The sequence below is a fragment of the Artemia sp. Qi Xiang Cuo genome, chromosome 12 (assembly GCF_049724085.1).
Source record: "Artemia sp. Qi Xiang Cuo chromosome 12, ASM4972408v1, whole genome shotgun sequence".
In the NCBI taxonomy this organism is placed as follows: Eukaryota; Metazoa; Arthropoda; class Branchiopoda; order Anostraca; family Artemiidae; genus Artemia; species Artemia sp. Qi Xiang Cuo.
Window position 1 is genome coordinate 58134794 of NC_142805.1, and position 21683 is coordinate 58156476.

Below are 21683 nucleotides of genomic sequence, written 5' to 3' on the forward strand. Positions count from 1 at the left end.
ATAAATTCAATTTACGCTTATTTCTTTTGTGAATTCAGCCCTGACGGTTATCTTTCTCCCTTTAATTCACTTTTCCAAAAAGAAAAGAAAAAAAATTCATTAAGACTGAGAAATATTTATTGAATTTATCTCGTTCCATCGCTTTTTAAAACACGTTGATAGACACGAGGGATGAAAATGAAAAATTTTCTGCTTTTCGAAAGGTGTATTTGGGTAGGTTCACATTTTTTTTTTTTTTGGGTTATATTATATTTGTATTACCTACACCATAGTCAGTTTTTTTATGCTCTATCTCTGTTAAATAATGATTTTTGTAAAGGCTTTCGCTTTTACTTCATCAAAATTATCATTTTCAGGATTTAATTCTGGGATATTCATGGTAAAAAAAAATTAAAAATCGATACAAGAAAATAGCTAGCCTAAACACTCCTAACTTTTTCCTATGCGCACAAAACTTTAGGGCTCACACTTACTCTTTATGTTTTTCACTGGATGCAGATCCCTCCAAGGTTTCTTCTTTGATGGCTGGAGATGACAGGAGATGTGCGTAAGTTGGTGCATCTTTTATGTTTTTCACTGGATGCAGATCCCTCCAAGGTTTCTTCTTTGATGGCTGGAGATGACAGGAGATGTGCGTAAGTTGGTTGGCTTCGGTTGATGAAACTGCGGTGACTGTGAAAAGTTCAGACGACCCTGTATAAAAATATGTCTGGCCAGTATTTTATTTACTTCTGGGGTTTGTTTGGATGAAATGGCATCGGTCTGGCTCTGATATGGATGAACTGGGCTCGAAAAATTACAGCACTTCTGACACCATTGTTGTAAGCTTTACTTTTGTTGTCTAATAGTTGGGCGAGTCCATCCAATGGTGCTTACAACTGGTTTACCATTCTGCAGAGCAATATATTCAAGTCCAATAGAGATTTCATATAAACAGTCTTTATATCAAAGCCATAGCTTGACTTACATACTTATCACGTACAATGCATAAGTTCAACTCTCCCTATCCAAAGGCTAAACGCACCAATATATACGTATCTTTCTATGGGTTTATGAATATTTTCTAGGAATCTAGTCACTTTTCACATTACTATGGTTAAACACATATTCAAGGAAATCCCTTGGATTCCGTGACAAGCGGAAGTTGTAACAAAAATATTGACAGCTAGGTTAATCTATTAACACAATTTAAATCAGGAAGACACTTTACACCTGCATTATTTGAAAGACGAACAGGAATTAAATGAAAAAACAATTTTTTTAACTGAAAGTAAGGAACAACATTAAAACTCAAAAGGAATAGAAATTATTCCGTATATGACGAAATACCCCCCTTGACTGCGTGTCTCAAATTTTAAAGAACGGCTGCTGAAATACAATGGCCTTTTAATTAGAATAGGAAGGTTTTTTAAAGTGCTAATAGCTTTAGCGTAAAGAGCAAGGTATAGAGGAGGGGACAACCCATCATATACGAAATAGTTTCGGTTTGTTTTGAGTTTTAATGTTGCTCCTTACTTTCAGTTGAAAAACTTTTTTTTTTAATTTAATCTCTGTAAGTGACGTTATGAAAAACGAAAGAAAAAAGTTACAGAATTAAATTTTAAATAGAAATGATGAATAAGAAACAAAGAAGTTTACAACAGTTAAACCTAAAAATATTTTAGCTAAAATTGTTTTTTTTTAGCAAAACTGAGAATTGAGTATGTACAAAATAGTTATATCTTTAGTTTAAAATTTTTTAGTTTGTTAGAATCCGATATTTAAAATGGCAGGATTGCTTTCCAAATAATGGTAACATGTTATGTGGTATCCCACGAGTTTCAGTTCTTGATCCATCACGTTGATCCACTTTTTATCTCGTTTATAAATGATTTGCATAGGTTTCCGAAAACAGAAAAAAATTTTCACCGAAACGTCCGTTTTTCATCGAATCATATTTCTGAGAACCGTTCTTTCAAGGCTGAACCGTCCTACGAACCGTTCTGTCAAGAGCATAGTTTTGAGCTTACACCTATCCACAAAACAAATTTTATTTATAGCATAAGAAAATCGATAGCTAAACCATCAACTTAATAGCGTTCAACAACAATCACACGGAGCTTAAACAGCTGTTTACTAGACAATATGCCCGTTTTCTAAGAATGCTGGGTAAATGGGACAAGAAGATCTTCACTAAAGCACCAAAGACATTGGAAGTAAAATCTGATTTTTAAATTCGAAATTTACACAACTATATATGTCTTGAAAAATCAGGAAAAATTGGGAATTAATTTTTTAATGAAAGTACAGTTATGCAGGTTTTGGTGGTAGCGGGCGTAAACTTAAGCAAAAAGAGCTAGGGTGAAAAGTCTACAAAAAAAATAAGCTAAAACATATGGCACCGAGCAAGTTAAGGAGATGTAGCTTTCCTTTGAAGGTGGACTTGTCTTTGGGAATCAGCGAATTGCTAATGGTTGAATTTTTACGGATGAAAGTGTTGTTAGGTTCAACTAATTAGTTTTGCTAATTCATTTTCACGAGTCAACGTGGCAACACTGATGAAAATAGTATACTACCCAAGAAACTGCTATGGATAAGGGTGTATCCAGGATTTTTTCTCGGAAAGGTTTTTTTTTAGAGAAAGGTTTACAAAATAACTTAAAAAGCACATCGAAACTTGGTTTCTATGCATTTTTGTTACGTTTTTAAGAGCTGGACAAAAATTTCAATGGGGGAAGGTTCAGACCCGGTACCCTCTGGATACAGCGTTGCCCATAGATTAAGAAATAATTTTATGATGTCCTCGGTACCATAAGACAAACTTTATTCTTCTGTCGGAGATTACCGAAAAACTTATATATATTGAATAAATATTTTATTCAAATATATGATCAGCCCTGTATATAAACCTCATAATTTCGATCCATTGCGAATAAAACACATAGCAAGAACAAGTTTATTTAAAGAAAGAAAAAAATTAAAAATTAATCTCTTACGTCGTTAAATATCCAGTCAATAAACAACTCCTCAAAAAATCACAATCTAGATCTAATTTTTGTCATAGAATAATAACCATAAAAGATACGCCTATATATAATTTCATTTAACCTAAAAAAAGAACCACAATATCTAGTGGCTTGATCTGTTGATTTTCCATTACATACCATTTTAGCAAGATGGCTAATTAATTAAGCAATCGCTTCTTACAAATTTGATTAACCCAGGCTTGGAACCTTTAAGAATAGTAAGGACTTGATTGCTATTTCCTCACCCTTGTACAGAGAATCCCTTCGAAGTAAAGGCTGAATAATGAACCCCGAGAAGCATAATCTTCACATATTCGGACTGATACTTCTTAGAAACCTAAAACCTAAAAAAAATCCAGAAGACTTGTACAATTCCTTAAAAATCCCTAAATAAAAAATTTTATCTGCAAGAAGACCAAAAACAAAAAAAAACATTTTAGCGGGGAAAACCCTAAAGTGAGCACTATATTGGATGGCGGCGAATGATAACACTGGATTACGTTCTTCATGCTAGTCAAAGTGTGCTGTGTCACTTCGTAATGTGCACACTTCGTAAAGAAAAACTCAAGAACTGCCGCATATATGCACTCATTAATCGGTGTTGCCAATTCAAACAAGCTAGTTAATCATTCCGCAAAAAAAGTAGTGCGACATATGCTAAACCATATATAAGCCATTGTCTTTAAAATATATCTATGGAGTAAAGGACCCGCCAGATGTAATAAAGATTAAGTGTGAGCTTTTAGTTCAAAAGGCTCGAAATTATCTTAAATATAGAAATTTATTCCCGTTTTTTGAAAAAATCTAACCCATGTTAGCCGATTGACGTAAATGGTTGTATTTATCGGTAGTTCTGGACTTGTTAATTGTAAGTTGTGTATTTATTGATTGAATGTACTCCTCGTAGCGTATCCTGAGGGAGAATTAAAGCATTATTATTATTATTATGATTATTATTTATTATTATTATTATTATTATTGTTATTATTATTATATATTCCCCAATTTTGGAATATAAACCACAAAAAATATGAATCTCTTTTACAAAGCCTCGATACATAATGATAAAAAACCAGTTTAAATAAATATTGTGTTTTTAATATACCTTAGTGTGTCGTTACGATGAAGAGCAAAAGGCGTAAACAGTCTCTTCATATTCATTATGAGAAGAAAATATTCACATAGGGAAAATGTTCCTTTTTTTGCAATAGTTTTGTTCTCTGAGTCTTGCTGAATTATTTTTCGGTCCTGTATTCGAGCTTTCGACAATTTGTAAATTCTTTTGTCAATGAGACCATTTACAAAAGACTGTTTGTCAATATCCTTCTGGTCCAGTGCAACAAGGCCTTTACAACAAGATCAACAACTTTTAAAGGGTCAGCAACGGTTACAAAAAAAATATGAAAAAATGGGATTAGAAACACCACCTCAATCTTTTTTCGGGAAGTAGACTCTCAGAACGGCCATTCTTAGCGGGACCAAGCAGGAACACCCGAAAATGGAGGGCAACACCCCGTAATATTATGCTTATCATATTATTATGCTTTGTCATATTATTTTTCTTATCATATTTTTATGCTCATTATTATGTCTATCATATTTTGCTTATCATTATACTTTTTGAAGAATTAGCCCACCACATTACCAGATAAATTTTGAGTTTGTGGTTTGGGGTCAAAAGCACGCAAAACAAAGTTTTATGACGTGTACCTCTCTATATGTACCTCACAAGTTTGAGTTATATAAGAAGGCCTTCCCAAAATCATATCCTTCATCTACTCTGGAAAAAATTGCAAACCAACCCATGCTGGATATCTTGACTTCTTATCTCCCTCAAATTCTAACTGTATGCCAAAATTTTAAAGAAAAAACCCACTTCTAACAATATAATCAAATTCACTATAGTAAGTAAAGTAAGTATGACGGTACTAGACCCTTAAGGTCCAAACCGGCGGTGATGATCTCCGTTTCGTGGTCCTTAAGTCAGGAAGTGCAATGGGGGGGGGGGAGCTGGGGGTCAGCCATCCTGTACTTTCGCACACCCTTCCTGCTTACCTTCCCCAGATTTCTCCAGGTACCCATTTAGAGCTGGGTTGACTCTGGCTAAGCTTACAGGGTCACACCACAGACCCGCGTCCCGAACCAAGAAACTGGCCACGCCAGGGAACGAACCCGTTCCTAGTGCCATTCACTATGGTACTCGTGCAACGATACATTTTCTGTAAAAACCTATGTCTACCTTCGATTCCAGACACTTAAATTTACAACAGGGATAAGTACACAGCACTGGCAGAATTAGGCAGTGCACCAAACACGTACAAGATCATTTTTCGTGGCAACGAATGTAGTGAAGTAATAAATGGGGTTAAAGACCAAATATGTTCTTTTTCTACCATTAGAATTAAGAAGCTAGTTATCATGTTAAAATTTTTGCCACTACTGATTAATTAGTTTTTTTGTGAGTAATGTTTTAATCTTTATACTCTATGTTTTCTTTTGATTTAAAACGTATGTCCCCCCTCCTTTATAGGCCTAGGAGCTTTTGGGGGATTATTACCATGTATTCATTGTATACTTAAATTTTATGAATAAATCTTATCTTTCTATCGTTGAACAAAATTGTTTTGTTTTATTATAGTCATCTTTACTCTTTCGTAGTTTTAGGCTACGTCTATGTTTCCTAAACTAAATGTCCAATTGCTTAGCCAGGGAGAGGGTTTGGAGGATTCAAAGCCCCCCCCCCCCCCCACCCACAAAAAAACAGTAAAACACTCCCTTTTTGAGAATAGGAGGAGTAAACAAAAGGAGTATTTTATAGCTGAGCCCAGGGATTGATCGAGGGATTGATTTTAGGGGCACGTGCATCGTCCTTCAGACGGTCAAAAGCTACACTAATTAAAGGCATGGAGTGGCAAATCGAACAGTTGGGGCGACCAAGTTTTGTTGGTGCCTCCACGGTTGGACTCCCACTAAGCGTATGAACCTTCACCAAAAGAAAGTCTTGGCTCTTCTACTGAATGCCCAAAATATGGGAGAAGTACGCTTTTATATACCAGAAAATACACCTTAAAATTATCATTATTTCAGAATTAAATCCCATTTATTACGTAAACAAACTACATTTTTTAGTTACAACTAGTTACCCTGACAAGCAATTTCACAGTGTCGATGTGAGAAAAAATTTGCGAAGCGCTAATCAAAATTTAGACTAAAGCTTTAAATCTAAAGCTCTTAATTTGAATTGATGAGATAATTTTGCGTTAAATTTATAAATCTAAAACAAGTCACTTTATAAACACTATAAACTTTGAGTAAAATTGTTGAATTTAAACATTTTATTTTGAAATTAATATAATAAATCTACTAAATTTTTCGAATAATCAAAAGTGCTAAGTGCGTGAATATTTAGTAAGTTCGCTATGAAATACAATTAATAAATTCAATTTTACTACCTACTGTGAAGATACTGAATAATATTCGCAGTGTAACTGGATTAGACGTAGGAGTGTAAGCAAGAGCGTATCCGGGATTTGTTTTTTAGGTGGGGGGCAAAATAGGTTGATCCGATAAGCTTGCGTTTGGAGCAAGTGTAATTAACCCAAACTTGCGTTAATTAAGTAAATTACACTACGTTAGGCTACGTTAGGCGGGGCACTCCTATCCCCTGAATCCGCCACTGAGTGTAAGACACATAATTAAGTTTTTTGGAGGGGAGGGGGAGGGTAATAATGACAGGGCGCATTTTATTTGATAATTTGCACAATAAGTACCCAGAAATTCGGAAAAATTTAGGATTTCAAGAGGGACCCAATTCCTGAGCCCCCAAGGCACATGTATTTGGTACAAGACAACAGACAATTTTTAGGTACCTGGTGTCGTGAATCGTGATATTAGAATTATAAGAACTTGAAGCTGGAGCGATAGGATTAATTCTGCTGGGAATCAGTTGCATGAGGCGAATAATCACAAGATGCAGCTCTTTGATCCCAGCTAGAAGTATGATGGTGAAGAGGGTCCTTATATTTGAGGTCTCAACATATTACCGAATTTTTTTTTCTCTTGTAGGGACTATGCTTGAACTTTTAACTTAGCTTCTTATGATTCATAGTAGCCTACCCAAACCCAACTCATATAACATATTGCGCTCGATTGACAAACAGATGACATTGCTTATAAAGAACACTAGATAACATCATTCCTAATAAGCAGGTTTTATAGACGAATGCATACTAATCTTTTCGTCCAAAACATAAAAGCAGTCAGAACCACTTCAAAATAAGAAACAAAAATTAGATTCGTGACACTGAAATTAGATATATCTAAATGGTATGAAATAATCAGAACATCGTATTTGTATCCTAAAAAAATATTTTTCACTTGCAATAACTTTTAATAATTTTTGCCACACAAGTATCACAGACCACTTCGCAACACCAACTAAATCGACACTTGCAGTTCTTTTTTACTCTATCTACTTTGGTGTGATGACCTCTACTGCAGCATAACAATTCGCAGCCATCAATCCCTCTTGATGTTGCATTGCAACTTCTTCCCACAGTACCAAGTGAACCTGTTTTTTTATTTGCAACACAAAAGTCAGGAGAATTTTCGGAATATACAAGGTTCTCTTTGGTATGGGGTTTCGCCTCGGATATGATTGATTTTCCGTCGTTCCCAGGTATGACCTTGAAAGACCCATCATAGTGGTCACGAAGCCTTGCTCCAACCTCACGAAAAGACGGCATTTTATGCCAACATGTGCGAAGCGAACAAGACCCTGATAAACCGTGGCACTTGCACTCAAGTCGCATGTATTTCTTAATTACCTAAAAAAATGCTATGATAAAACAACAGAATAGAAAAAAGATAGTAATAAAACCGAAAGTGGTAAAGAATTATTTTTTTTAAAGTTGAATAAAATGGTAATAACCCTCATAAGTGTTTAATAAGATGTAATCTACCTTGAGTGTTTTTGTGACCCTTACTGTGGCCGACGACATAAGTCAAGTTAACCAAAATGGCTTAACCCCCCCCCCCCCGAGAAATAAAAAAAATGAGCCAATGAGACAAAAGAAATTGCATCTCAATTATATTTAGTAGCCTCCATACCAGAACAAAAAATAACAAAATAGAATCATAGAATAACACAATAGAAAAAAAATAACAGAAAAAGAAAAAGAATGGAGAAAGAGAAGTAAAAAAAGAACCGAAAGTGGTAAGGTTTGTAACCGAAATTTTGTAAAGTTGAATAAAATGGTAATATAGAATATCGAACTTCGTTTTTTTTTCAGGTGGTAACTCAGAATTAAGATTACTTTTTTCATTTTTACCTTTTTTTAATAGTCACAATAGTCAATTTTTTATTTCTATTTTTTTAGTGGAGCTGGAAAGAGGATACTAATTGCCGTGTCTGTTGTTATTGTTTTTGTTTATTTTTTTCCGTTTTTTATGCAGAAATATCAATGGTGTATTTTTTCAAATTAACTACCCCATATTTTCTGTTTTGCATAATCGTATTTTTTTTGGTGTTTTCCTGCAGTAACAAAAAAGGAAGAAAATTACGAAGATTATTTTTGACACTCATAGGGTTTGGGACTCCCCTTTAATAATGATCCCTCTGAAACACAAATACTTCACAAAAATGATAGTAAAAATGTACCACAGTTTATTTGTTTCGGCTAAAGTCTTGACAGTGTTTCACGTTTATCGTTATGGGGAATAACTCTGCGTAAAATTTAGTTACGAAGGCCTGCACTAAATTGTGCTAAATACAGTGGTAATTTTGTTTGTTTTGCGGATATAGTGTAAGAGATTACCATAGATTGTCCTTTTCGGCCAGTAGTGATGTCTCTGGTTTTAACAACGCCCATAGGGGATAGATTATTGGAGCTATTAGCCCTTCAAGACGTTATTATAGGTAATAGGGAATGTTTTCGAAGAGATGCAGATGGTTGTTATATAATAGGGTTTGTTTACTTCAGGATTTCTTTGGTTTTTACGTAATAGGGAATCTTTTCTTTAAGATGATTTTTCAAGACGTTTCGAAATATTTCAAGACGTTTTTAAGGACGTTTTCTTCAAGACGTTTTTCAAGACGTTTCAAGGCATTTCAAGACATTTTTAACATATTTTTCTTCAAGACGTTTTTCAAAACGATTCAAGACATTCCATGACGTTTTTTAAGACATTTTTCCTCAAGTTGTTTTTCAAGACGTTTCAAGACATTTCAAGACACTTTTTAAAACATTTTTTCTTCAAGACTTTTTTCAAGACGTTTCAAGACAGTTCAAGATATTTTTAAGACATTTTTCTTCAAGACGTTTTTCAAGACGTTTCAAGATAACTTTTAAGACATCTTTTCTCAAGACATTTTTCAAGATTTCTTTGGCAGTAATGTAATAGTGAAATGTTTACTTATAATAAGGATGACACAATCTCGTATGATTTATTTCTTCAGGCCCAGTGGGGAATCCCCGCTTGTAACTGAGGAGGGCACACATGTGAGGTGTTACTTAATGACAATACACACCTGGGTGTTAGTTAATACTTTAAAATATTTTTTCTTCGGAATTTCATTTTTCTTTCAAGGTGTTTTTTTTCGAGATTTCATTATTATTCAATGCTTTTTGTCCAAATTAGGATTCGAAATAGCTTTCCCCTCAACAGAATAGAACAGTAGACAATTGGACCAAGAAAGCCTTTCTAATATTATTATTGAAAAAATCTATGGTTTGCGTTTTTCCTAACCATTGTCTCCGAGCCGTGTAACTATCCAGAAAAGCTATGACTTAGACAGGTTAAGTTAGGTATTGAATCAATGAGATGTTACATAGTATTGGGTTTAGATATTTCATTGCGTAAATGATTACGTATTCAAGATTCATCCTGGAACAGGAAATCTAGAGAATGAAGATTTTTGTTGGATATACAAGCTTATGAATAACAAAAACTATTATAAAATCACTAAATCACAGAAAAAAGTAGTTAAAATCAACAAACGGAAAAATAAAATGTGGAAAAAGCTGTTACAGGATAAAATATAAGCAAAAAGGCACGAATTAAAAAAAGGCGGGAAAACTAGCAACTGAATCCAGGGGAAGGGGGAGATTTGTAATAAGAAGTAAGTTTAAACCATATTAAGAGATATTTATGAGAGGTTTTAGTGAAAATGCCACGTTTCTTCGAGCTAAACCTATGCATTCCTCATTGCTAAACCATGAAATCACATAAAAAATAGTTAAAACTCAATAAATGGAGAAACAAAATATGAAAAGAGCTGTTATAGGAAAAAATACAATTCAAAGGAAGCATGAATTAAAGAAAGGTGGGAACCTTAGCAAACAATTCCAGGGGGAGGGGGATCCGTTATTAGAGGCAAATTTAAACCATATTAAGGGATATTTCTGAGAGATTGTAATAAAAATGCCACGTTTCTTTGAGAAAAAAGTATGTATTCCTGATTGCTAAGCATCACAAGCATTATAAATTATGGAATCACGGGAAAAAGTAATTAAAACTCAGCAAAGGGAAACACAAAACGTGAAAAAGCTTATAAGGATAATATACAAGCAAAATGTACCATAAATTATAGAGAGGCGGGAACCCTAGCAACCAATTGCAGGGGGAGGGTTGTTATCAGAGGCAAATTTAAGCTATATTACGAAATATTCCTGAGAGGTTTTAATGAAAATACTTCGTTTCTTTGAGCCAAGATTATGCATTTCTGCATTTCAAGATTATGCATTTCGACAAGGGCACATTTGAATAATATTTTTGTTCGTATTTTGCATAATCTCGTTAGAGATAAATTTAAACCACACTAAGAGGTATTTTTTAGAGCTTTTAATAGAAATGCCCAAGGGGTGACTTATTAGAGGTCAATAAAAGGGGGACGCACAAGACAAGTGACTTAATTTCAGGGGGAGAGTTGTTATTATCGGTAAATTTAAGCCATATGAAGAGATGTTTTTGAGAGGTTTTAATAAAAATGTCTCGTTGTTTTGAGCCAAGACTATGCATTACTAGTTGACAAGTGCATATTTGAATGACAATTTTCTTCGTATTTTGTATTATCTCGTTAGAGGTAAATTTAAACCTCATTAAGTGATATTTTTGAGAGTTTTTAATGAAAATGCTCCGCTTCTTTGACTGGGTGTTAGTTTTCAGTCCCCCCACCGAAAATATCTTTTAATACCTCCAACCTTAACTGTAAGCTGCAGGACGTGATATATTATGTCAATTCACGCCATTATGCCACACTATGACTGGCCCTCTGGCAATCCTCATCATTCCTAAGGCATTTTTTCAGGTATTTTCTTGTTAATAAGTATGTTTAAAATTCATTGGTTCGTGTTTTCGCAAGCCAACCCTCCATGATACACCATGTCAATTCACGCAACCGTACTACACTATGAATAGCTCTCTGGTACCCCTCATCATTCCTAAGACAGTTTCCAGATATTTTCTTGTTAAAAATCATACTTTAAATCCATTGGTACATGTTTTCGCAAGCCACTGCTCCGTAATACATCTTGTCAATTAACACCACCATGCCACACTATTATTGGCCCATTGGCACTCTATGGCACCCCTAATAATTCCTAAGACATTTTCCAGATATTTTCTTGATAAAACTCATGCTTTCAATCCATAGGTTCATATTTTCCTAAGCCAGTGCTCCGTGATACACCATGTCAATTCAAGCCACCGTGCAACACTATTACTGCCCAAAAATGGCACCCTATGGCAACCCTCATTATTCTTGAGACAATTTCCACATATTTTCTTGTTAAAAATCATGATTTAAATCCATTGGTTCGTGTTTTTGCAAGCCGCCCTCAACGTTTATACACCATGTCAACTCACGCTACTGTGCCACTCTATAACTGGCCCTTTGGCACAATATGGCACCCTGTGCCACACTATGACTGGCCCTCCGGCACAATATGGCACCCCTCATCATTCCTAAGACACTCTTTAGAATTTATCTTTTAATAAAGTGATATCCAATTCCGCTTCCACCGCTTCTGACCCCCGCTTACAGCAATTCCAGCTATAATTCTACTGGCTCCGATCCCAATTCCAGTCCCAGCCCCGGTTCCAACGATTCTGGCTCCGTCAGTTCCGGTTCCACCACTTATGCCCCCCCCATTTCCACTGTTCCGATTCCTCCAATTACGCTCCATGCTCCATCAGTTCGAGTTCCAGCCCCAGTTTCACCGATTCTGGTTCCGTCAATTTCGGTCAGCCACTTCTGTCTCCGATTCCAAGGTTCCGATTCCGTCAATTCAGCTCCGAGGGCATAACCTAAATCTTGCAAGTATTTACCAAATCTAGAATGGTTCCAGTAAAATCCTGTCTGTTACTATCAAAATATTTTCAGGCATTATCAAAATCATGTGTGGTTTTATCAAAATCTAGTCTGATATTATCAAACATCTTCCACTACTTTATCAAAATTTCACCTGATATAACGAGAATCACCTATTGCATTATCAAAACTTGAAGTAGTATTATCAAAGCCATGCAAGTTTTTTAAAAAATCATGCAAGTTATTATTAAAATTATTAACATGGTATTAACAAAATATTTTAAGGTACTATCAAAACGTGTCAGATATTGTCAAAATCTCAAATGGTGTCATCAAAATCATGTTTGCTATTACCAAAAATTTAACGTAGTAATATGATATCGGGCCTGCTATAATCAAGATTATGAAAATATTGCCAAGTATTACCAAAGTCTTGTATGATACTATCAAAATCTTGTCTGATATTATGCAACATCTCGAACTGCATTATGAAAATGTCGACTGATATAATAAAACACTCTACGGCACTATCAAAACCGCACATGATACTATCAGAATCATGCAAGTTAGTCAGAACAATGTTTGCTATTACCCAAACTTAACGTAGTAATATGAAATCGTGTCTGCTATAATCAAGATTATAAGAATCTTGACAGGTATTACCCAACTCTTGTATGATATTATAAAAATCTTGTCTGATATTATGAAGCATCTCGCACTAAATTATTAAAATCTTGATTTATATAATAAAAATCCTCTATGGCAAAATTAAAACCACACACGAGGTAATCAGAATCATGCAAATTATTAGCAAAATCTTACACGGTATTATCATAATCTCACAAGTTATTAGTAAAACATCTTCAGCAACAATCACAACGTGACTGCTATTACCAAAATCTAATATGATACTATCAATATAATGTTACCTATTAAAGAAACTTAGAATAGTTCTATCAAAATCGTTTGTGCTATTATCAAGAATATAAATATTTTGACAAATATTATCAAAACTATTGATGATAATATTGAAGTCTTGCATGATATTAACAAACCTTGTTTAAATGTTACAAAATATTATCTTGTATTATCAAAATCTTGTGAGATATTATGAGAATCCTTTCGAGCATTACCTAAATCTTGCGAGTTATTATCAAAATCTAGAATGGTTCTAACAAAATCGTGTCTATTACTATCAAAATATTATCAGGCATTTGCAAAATCTTGTATAACATTATAAATATCATGGCTGATATTGTCAAACATGTTGCACTACATTATCCAGATATCGCCTGATATAACGAGAACCCTCAATTGCATTACCAAAAGCTGAAGTGGTATTATCAAAATCATGTAATTGATTAACAAATTATTGCATGGTAGTACCAAAATCTTACCTGGCATTAATAAAATATTGAAATGGCATTAACAAAATATTTTCAGCTACAATCAAAACGTGACTGATATTACCAAAATCTAAAATGGTGCTATCAAAATCATGCTACCTATTAACAAAGTTTAATATAGTGCCATCAAAATCATGTCTGCTATTATAAATATTATCAAAATCGTGTCGAATTATTATCAAAACCTTACATGGTATTATCATAGTCTTGCATTATATTATCAAATCATGTTTAAATATTATAAGATCGTGTCTTGCATTTTCAAAGTCTTGTGGGACATTATGACAATCATTTCCGGTATTACCTAAATCTTGCAAGTTATTGTCAAAATCTTGAATGATGGTAGCAAAATCATGTCTGGTACTATCGAAGTATTATCAAGCATTACCAAAATCTTGTGTGATATTATCGAAATTATGGCTGAAATTATCAAATATCTTCTATTACATTATCAAAATCCAACATGGTATAGTGAGAATTCTTTATGATATTATCTTAACTTTACAAATTATTATCAAAATCTTGCATTTTGTTAACATAATTATGCATGGCATTAAGAAAATTCAACCTGATGTTAAAACAAATATTTTCGTGTTAATATCAAAACGTGTCTCATATTGTTAAATATGACTTGATATTATCTAAATCGTGTCTTCTATTGCCAAATTTAACATAGTGCGATCTAATCGTGTCTCTCATTATCAAGATTACCAAAATCTTACCAAGTAATACCAAACTATTGCGTGACACTATCAAGATTATCAAATCTTGTCAAATATTATTAAAACATTACATGATACTATCAAAGTCTTGTATGATATTATCAAATCCATGTTTAAATATTACAAAATATTGTCTTGTGTTTTCAGAGTTTTGTTATTTATTATAATAATCCTTTCCGGTGTTCCCTAAATCTTGCAAGTTATTTTCAAAATCTAGAATGATGCTAGCAAAATCATGCTGGTTCTATCAAAATATCATTATGCATTACCAAAATATTGTTTGTATTATCAGAATCATACCTGAAATTATGAAATATCTTGTGCTACATTATAAAAATCTAACATAGTATAAAGAGAATCCTCCATGAAATTATCAACACTCTACACGGTATAATCAAAATATTGCAAGTTATTAACAAAATTATACGTGGTATTATGAAAATTCTACCTGATATTAAAAAAAAAAATTTCGGCAATATCATAACATGTCTGATATCATCAAATCTGACATGATGTTTCCAAATTTAACATAGTGCAATCAAATCGTTTATGTCATTATTAAGATTATCAAAATCTTGCCAGCTATTACCAAACTCTTCTATGATACTATCAAAATTTTGTCTGATATGAAGAAACATCTTAAACTAAACTCTCAAAATCTCAACTGGTTAAATGAGAATCCTTTATGGCAATATCAAAACGATGCTTGGTATTATCAAAATCATGCAAGTTATTAACAGAATCTTGCAAGGTATTATCATTTAATCTTTCAAGTAATAAAAAAATATTTTCAGATATTATCAAAACGTGTCTGCTCAAGGGCGCCGGCAGAAATTTTTCCAGGCGGCCAAACGCCAAAATATCACTGGTTGTTGGGTGACAGGGAATATATTTCAGGAGTATTTTTTTGTAGGAATAAGTTCATTTTCAAATACTTTTAGGAAAAAACTCAAATAAAAAGAGCAATTAAATTGCATGCAAAATGAAACAAAATGCACCTCCCTCCCTCCCCAAAAAAGCAAGCGATATTATTGAAAATATTTTTATTAGATACATCATATCAGAGAACCCTGCCGTAGAGATTTTAAGCTCCAGTCTTCCAAATGTGGAATTTAGAATTTTTTTTTTTACAAGAAAGATAATCAATGCATGTTTATTTGTTTTGTTGTTTCTCAAGGGTAATTGTATCAAACTCAAGGTCCAATATAACTGGGAGGGAGCTCTTTCAAACTAAATTTAAAGCTCTTTTTTAAGTGACCATAAAGATTGGACCAGGGAAAAATATTCTTTTCTTTCTATTTTAGGGCACAAAACTACGATTTTACCCAGAAGAGAATGAATTTGCAGTTAATTTAAAATTCTGAAAAGCTAATTGATTTAATAGTATGAATAACTATATTTTAGGCTTTCCAGTTGTAAAAGAAATTTTGCCACACGATGGCAGCACTGGATTCAACCAAGTTGATTTGCTTTATTTGTAATGAAATTATGCTATGTTTGGCGATCTGTAATTGCGCATCAGCTATAATGAGATGGGGTGAGTCATAGTTTTGGTGGGGGTAGGGTACATTCCTAAAAAAGTAAATTTTAATTGACAAACTGCTTACTCTTCATGAGGCTTTTAATAAATGTTGAGAGAGGTAGGGAGAGTAGGAATTATTTAAATTGTTTCTCTATACAGCTAAAATTTTATATTCCGATTTCTACCAGCAGGAAGGTGGAAAAGGCATGGCAGGTCATCATCGGCCTCACCAGGAAATTTCTTTCCGGTGGAAAATACTGCAAGGAACTTAGTTTTCAGCAATTATAATGGTGTTATTTTCTTTTTATATTTATACTAAGTATTGCAATGTAATACATAGCAATGTATTATTGTATGTATATAATGCATTTATCGATAAGAAAATTCTATTGCAGAGGTTGTAATGGCTTCAGCTATGTAGAATAAAACGTTTCACATAATTTCTATCCATTAAAACAATATTACTCCTTTTTATCCAACCGAAACTCTTTTGTAGTAATATTAACAAGGACGTTTTACCTAAATTACTATTCATCGCCAATTTTTAAATTATAATCAAATTTTATTCAAGAATTAAACTGAAAATTTAAACTTACGACTGTACTTATGCACGTACAATAATTGATTTACACATTTTAAAAGTAATTAACCAGAGATTTAAGGGACAGGTGCCTCAAGTCATATCTTGGTTAGGCCTGGGAATGATTTGGAAAACAATCCGAAATTAAATAAAAAAAGAGCTTTTCAACTGAAAACAAGGAACAGATTTGCAACCTATTTGAACGGATTATTCTTTTTACGAAGGGGGCTTTCTCCTCCCTAGCTCCTTACTCTTTACTTTGAAGTTTGCCTTTTTTCCAAATTTTTTCACAAAATTTGCAATTGGAAAGATAATATTTTTCAAATCACTAAAAATACTTTTGTTTAATGAGCAGGGTGTTGAGAAAGGGGCAGTTCCTCTTATATACAGAGTAACTTATATTTATTTTAAATTTTTAAATTGCTCTTTACTTTAATTGAGAACCCTTTTCTATTTGTATAAATACATTTCATGAAACTGTAAAGATTTATGAATGCATTACTTTTGGCAACGCAGAAAAACATCAATATTTCAATGATATCTTTTTGAATTTTGATGGGTAATCAAACAGTTCGTGGTACTGAACTGTAAGTACAGAGTGACCCGGCTTAATAGTAACCTGAACTCTAAAAACTGCATTTTGTTACCAATTGGTATATCAAAACAATTGACTTATTATGCTGATTCCAAATATATAAGTTTCATTAAGTTTAGTTTTGCCCATCAAAAGCTAACAGCCTGAGAAAATATGTCTGATTTTCTAAAAAAAAGGGAGAAAGACCCTTCGAAGTCATATAATTTTGATAAAGATTACACCATGACATTCAGCGTATCAAAGAACCCTACTATAGATGTTTCAAGCTCATATATAAAAAATTGTGGAATTTTGTAATTTTTGCCAGAGGAAAGATCCCGAATGCGTGTTTATTTGTTTTTTTTTCCAGGGGTGATCGTATGGATCCAGTGGGACTAGAACTTCGAGAAAGGGCTCATTATATTGCAAATGAAAGGTTTCAGTACCCTTTTTAAGTGACAAAATAATTGGAGGGCAACTAGGCCTCCTCCAACTCCATTTTTTCCCAAAATCGTCTGATCAAAATTTTGAGATAGCTTTTTTCTTCAGCAGAGTTGAAAGGCCCAATAACTATGTCTTTAGATATAAAATGACCCCCTACAGCCCCTGGGGAAAACTTTATAAGCTATAAAATTTACCCATTGTTTTATTTGTTTTTGGGAATATGCATACATTTTTCGGGTGGGGAGGGGAGGAAGAATTTTCTGCTTGGAGGATTTTACTCGGTGTGAATTTTTCATGGAGAGGGAAGTTTCCAGGAGGTGAAATTTTGAGGAGAAATTTTACACTTGGTGCATTTTCCGGAATTCCTACACGAAATTCTTTATATAGCTTGCTTTTCCTTTACCGACTCAATTTTAGGTGTGAATTTGCTAAGGGTAATTGCCCGGGGATTATTTTCGCCAGGATTGTATTGCCCAGAGGATATTTCTGTGGGTAGGGAGATTTTTCCATGGAGATGGAGCCAGTTATCCTGGTGTTATTAAAAAAACGATCAAAAATTAAATACAAAAACAAGTTTTGTCAACTAAAAGTAAGGAGCAACTTTATAACTTAAAACGAACGGAAATTATTACTTATATGAGGGGGTTTCTCCCTCCTCAACCCCTGGTTTTTTAAGCTAAGTTTAAATTTTGTGCCAATTCTTTAAAAACAACTCTTGAAAGACAAGGGTCGTTTAAATAGAACAATAAGTAACTTTTTTTAAAGTGCCGAAAAACTCTAGCGTGAAAATCAAGGTATTGAGGAAGGGGACAACCCCCCTCATATACGTAAGAATGTCTGTTCGCTTTAAGTTTTAATGTCGCTCCTTACTTTTTGCCGAAAACACTTTTTTTCATTTAATGAAGCTTATAAACATTTTTCTAAAGGCAGTGAAAAAAGTAGGTCAATTAAAGTAAAAGTATACAAAAATCGAAAAAGTAATTAATTAAAAAAATTAAACAAAAAAATAGCCTACTTACAAAAACTAAGATATGAACACCCAGCAATCAGTTCTGTTGAGCAATGCAGAAGCGTTGAACGGATATTTTATAACAATACCGACAGTTTTGAAATTGGTTATTAAACACCAGAATATTTAATGCCTTTAGACGCAGTTGTTTATAAAAAGTAACGCATAATCAAAGTAGTTTGTTCAAAGTAAAACATTAAAACTAAGATTAAGAAAATAAAATAAAATTTTTTAATTCAATATTTTAACTTAGTTTTGATACCAAAACCCTGTATATTTGACACCTTTATACTTCATAACTGTAACAAATTAAATATTTTTCAAAGCTTCAACCAGATAAATACAATCACTCCTGGAAAAATAGATAAATGATAATAAAACATAAATACGTATCGTACAAAAATTTCCATCATTCCGTTCAGGGGAAACATTTCTGAGTATAGTGGCTTTATATAGCAGCTCATGGGTACTCTGGCAATACAAGCAAAAGTTGACGGTAATTTTTTTTTACCGAAAATGCCCCTTATTAAGTTGTTTTCCTTGTGGTTTCTTTAATTATGGGAACTTTCTTGTGTAGTAGTAACTGCACTAATTACTATTAAACAAACAAATATTTAGGATCGCCATAAACAGCTGATTCTTTGATTTAGTGTTATCAATAGTTAGGTTCTTACACTTTCGTTATAGGGACAAAAGCTATTGGCAGGCAGTCAACGATGGGGCAACAAAAATTTTATCCATGGTTTTCCATATTCTGTCTTTCGGTTTCCTTATAATTACTTTATACTCCCAAATTTCCAGGAGGGGGCCGTGGCATACACAGCCCCCTTCCGCCACTCATGTATATTCAACTATTAAAACCTATTATGGTGATATCAAAATCATTTTACCTATTAACAAAAATTAACATAGTGCTATCAACATCATGTCTGCTACTATCAATATTATCAAAATATTTTCAAGTATTATCAAAACCTTACATGATATAATCAAAGTCTAGCATGATATTACCAAATACTCTTAAGTATCAAACATTCTTGTCATATGTGATATTATGTCATATGTGATATTATGAGAATCCTGTCCAGCATTATCTAAATCTTGCAGGTTTTTATCAAAACTTAGAATGATTTCAGCAAAATCGTGTATGGTACTATAAAAATATTATCAGGTACTACCAAAATCTTGTATGCTATTACCAAACTCTTTTCTGATTTTATCAAACATCTTACACTACATTATCAAAATCTCGGCTGATATAGTGAGATAATCCTGTATTGAATTATCAAAACATTACGTGGTATTATCAAAATCATACAAGCTGTTAACAAAATTTTATAAAAGTCTTAAGTCCCAAAAAAATTCTAAGATTGTAGATGGCGTTACAGCTGATTTTTTACTTAGGTCACATTTTGTTAACTGATTTTGAGTTACATTCGTTTGGGCTTAGTAAGCATGTACACGCACGCTTACTTACCCCAAACGAACCTAACTCGAAATCATTTAGCTATTTGTTAACTGATTTTGTTAATCTTACATTATAATATCATGTAAGGTTTTGATAAAATTTGACAATATTTTGATAATCTTGATGCTAGCAAACATGATTTTGATAACACTATGACAAGTTTTGTTAATAGGTAATATGATTTTGATAGCACCATATTAGGTTTCGGTAATAGCACACACATTTTCATTATAGCTGAAAATTTTTTTATAGGTTGCGAGATTAAATGATAATACCTTGCAAGATTTTTTTAATAGCTTGGATGATTTTGATAGAACCATTCTTATGGTTTTGTTATTGTCAAAAAGGATTATCATTAAACTAATCAAGATTTTGATAATGTATTGCAAGATTTTTCATAATATCAGACAAGGTTTTGATAGTATTATACAATAGTTTGGTAATAGTTGGCATGATTTTGATAATCTTGATAATGACAGACACGATTTGATTGCACTATGTTAAACTTAGTAATAGCAGACACGATTTAGATAACATAATCTCAGGTTTGACGATATCAGGCACGTTTTGATATTACCAGAAAAATATTTTTGTTAATAACATGTTGAATTTTCATAATACCATGCATGATTTTGTTAATAACTTGCAAGATTTTGATAATATTATGTAAAGTTTGGATAATATCACAGAGGATTTTCATTATACCATGTGGGATTTTGATAATGTGCCACAATATATTTGATAATTTTAGGTATGATTTTCATAATATCACAGAAGATTTTAGTAATGCTTGATAAGATTTTGAAAGAACCAGACATGATGTTGCTAGACAGCGCAATAGCGCTGCCTAAGCAAAGATACAGGATAAGTCAAAGTATTACCACAGATTGTGTAACAGTATATTGTGAAATATTTTCAACATTTAAATAGCGACCGTATTTCAAATTTGGAAGTATTCAAAAAATAAATTGAGAATTATTAACTTATCCATTAGACATTGTTTGACAAAGAATATCCAGTAAATCTGAAAAGCTCTTGGCATCATTGTGGCAGAAACCTAAAACTATTTAAAAAGTGCCATAAATGCCAATTGGAAGGGAAAATTAACTCCTAGAATTTGAAAATTACCTTCCCTTTTTTATCTTTGCTAAAAAATAATTCTATAAAAATTACAAAAAAGTTTTTCTTGTGTAAATCAGGGTATGGGGGTATACATTTCCGGGCGGGGGTTACACTTAATATCGTTTTTATGTCTATATATCCCTTCACAAGCAAAGCTGACTCTCCTATTTCTGCATGGTAAAACTGACAACAATAGAAAAAGAGAATGGGTTGATACCGCTCATGCGTGCACACAACATTTCTAAATTGTGATAAAAACATACATATTTTGTTTAAATTCCCTTTATCCTACTTGCAGCATATAGCATGCTGATGCAGAGATAAATGCCCCACAAATAGTACTGGCGTTGTGTGAAATGCGACTATATTTTAGTCATAATTCTTAGCACATTCATGCCAATTTTTTCGGAGCTGGTTAAAAGAAATATTCAGAAAAGCGAAAATAGCAAGAAGCCTGTATGGTAATATACATAGAGGCAGTTCTACATTGATGGGTTAGAATGTGAATCTGGAACTTAAGG

At 33.1% G+C, this 21683-nt stretch overlaps 1 protein-coding gene across 2 annotated transcripts in view; it reads right to left on the reverse strand.

Moving 5' to 3' along the window:
- Positions 1 to 2939: 2939 nt before the first annotated feature.
- Wnt6 (Wnt oncogene analog 6) overlaps positions 2940 to 21683 on the reverse strand; it is a 109233-nt gene continuing 90489 nt past the window's right edge. For both annotated transcript variants that reach the window (XM_089098381.1, XM_089098382.1), the window contains one exon: positions 2940 to 7831. In XM_089098381.1, coding sequence (XP_088954507.1) covers positions 7379 to 7831 — 453 coding nt within the window. In that variant the 3' untranslated portion in view covers positions 2940 to 7378. The remainder of the gene's footprint in view (positions 7832 to 21683) is intronic.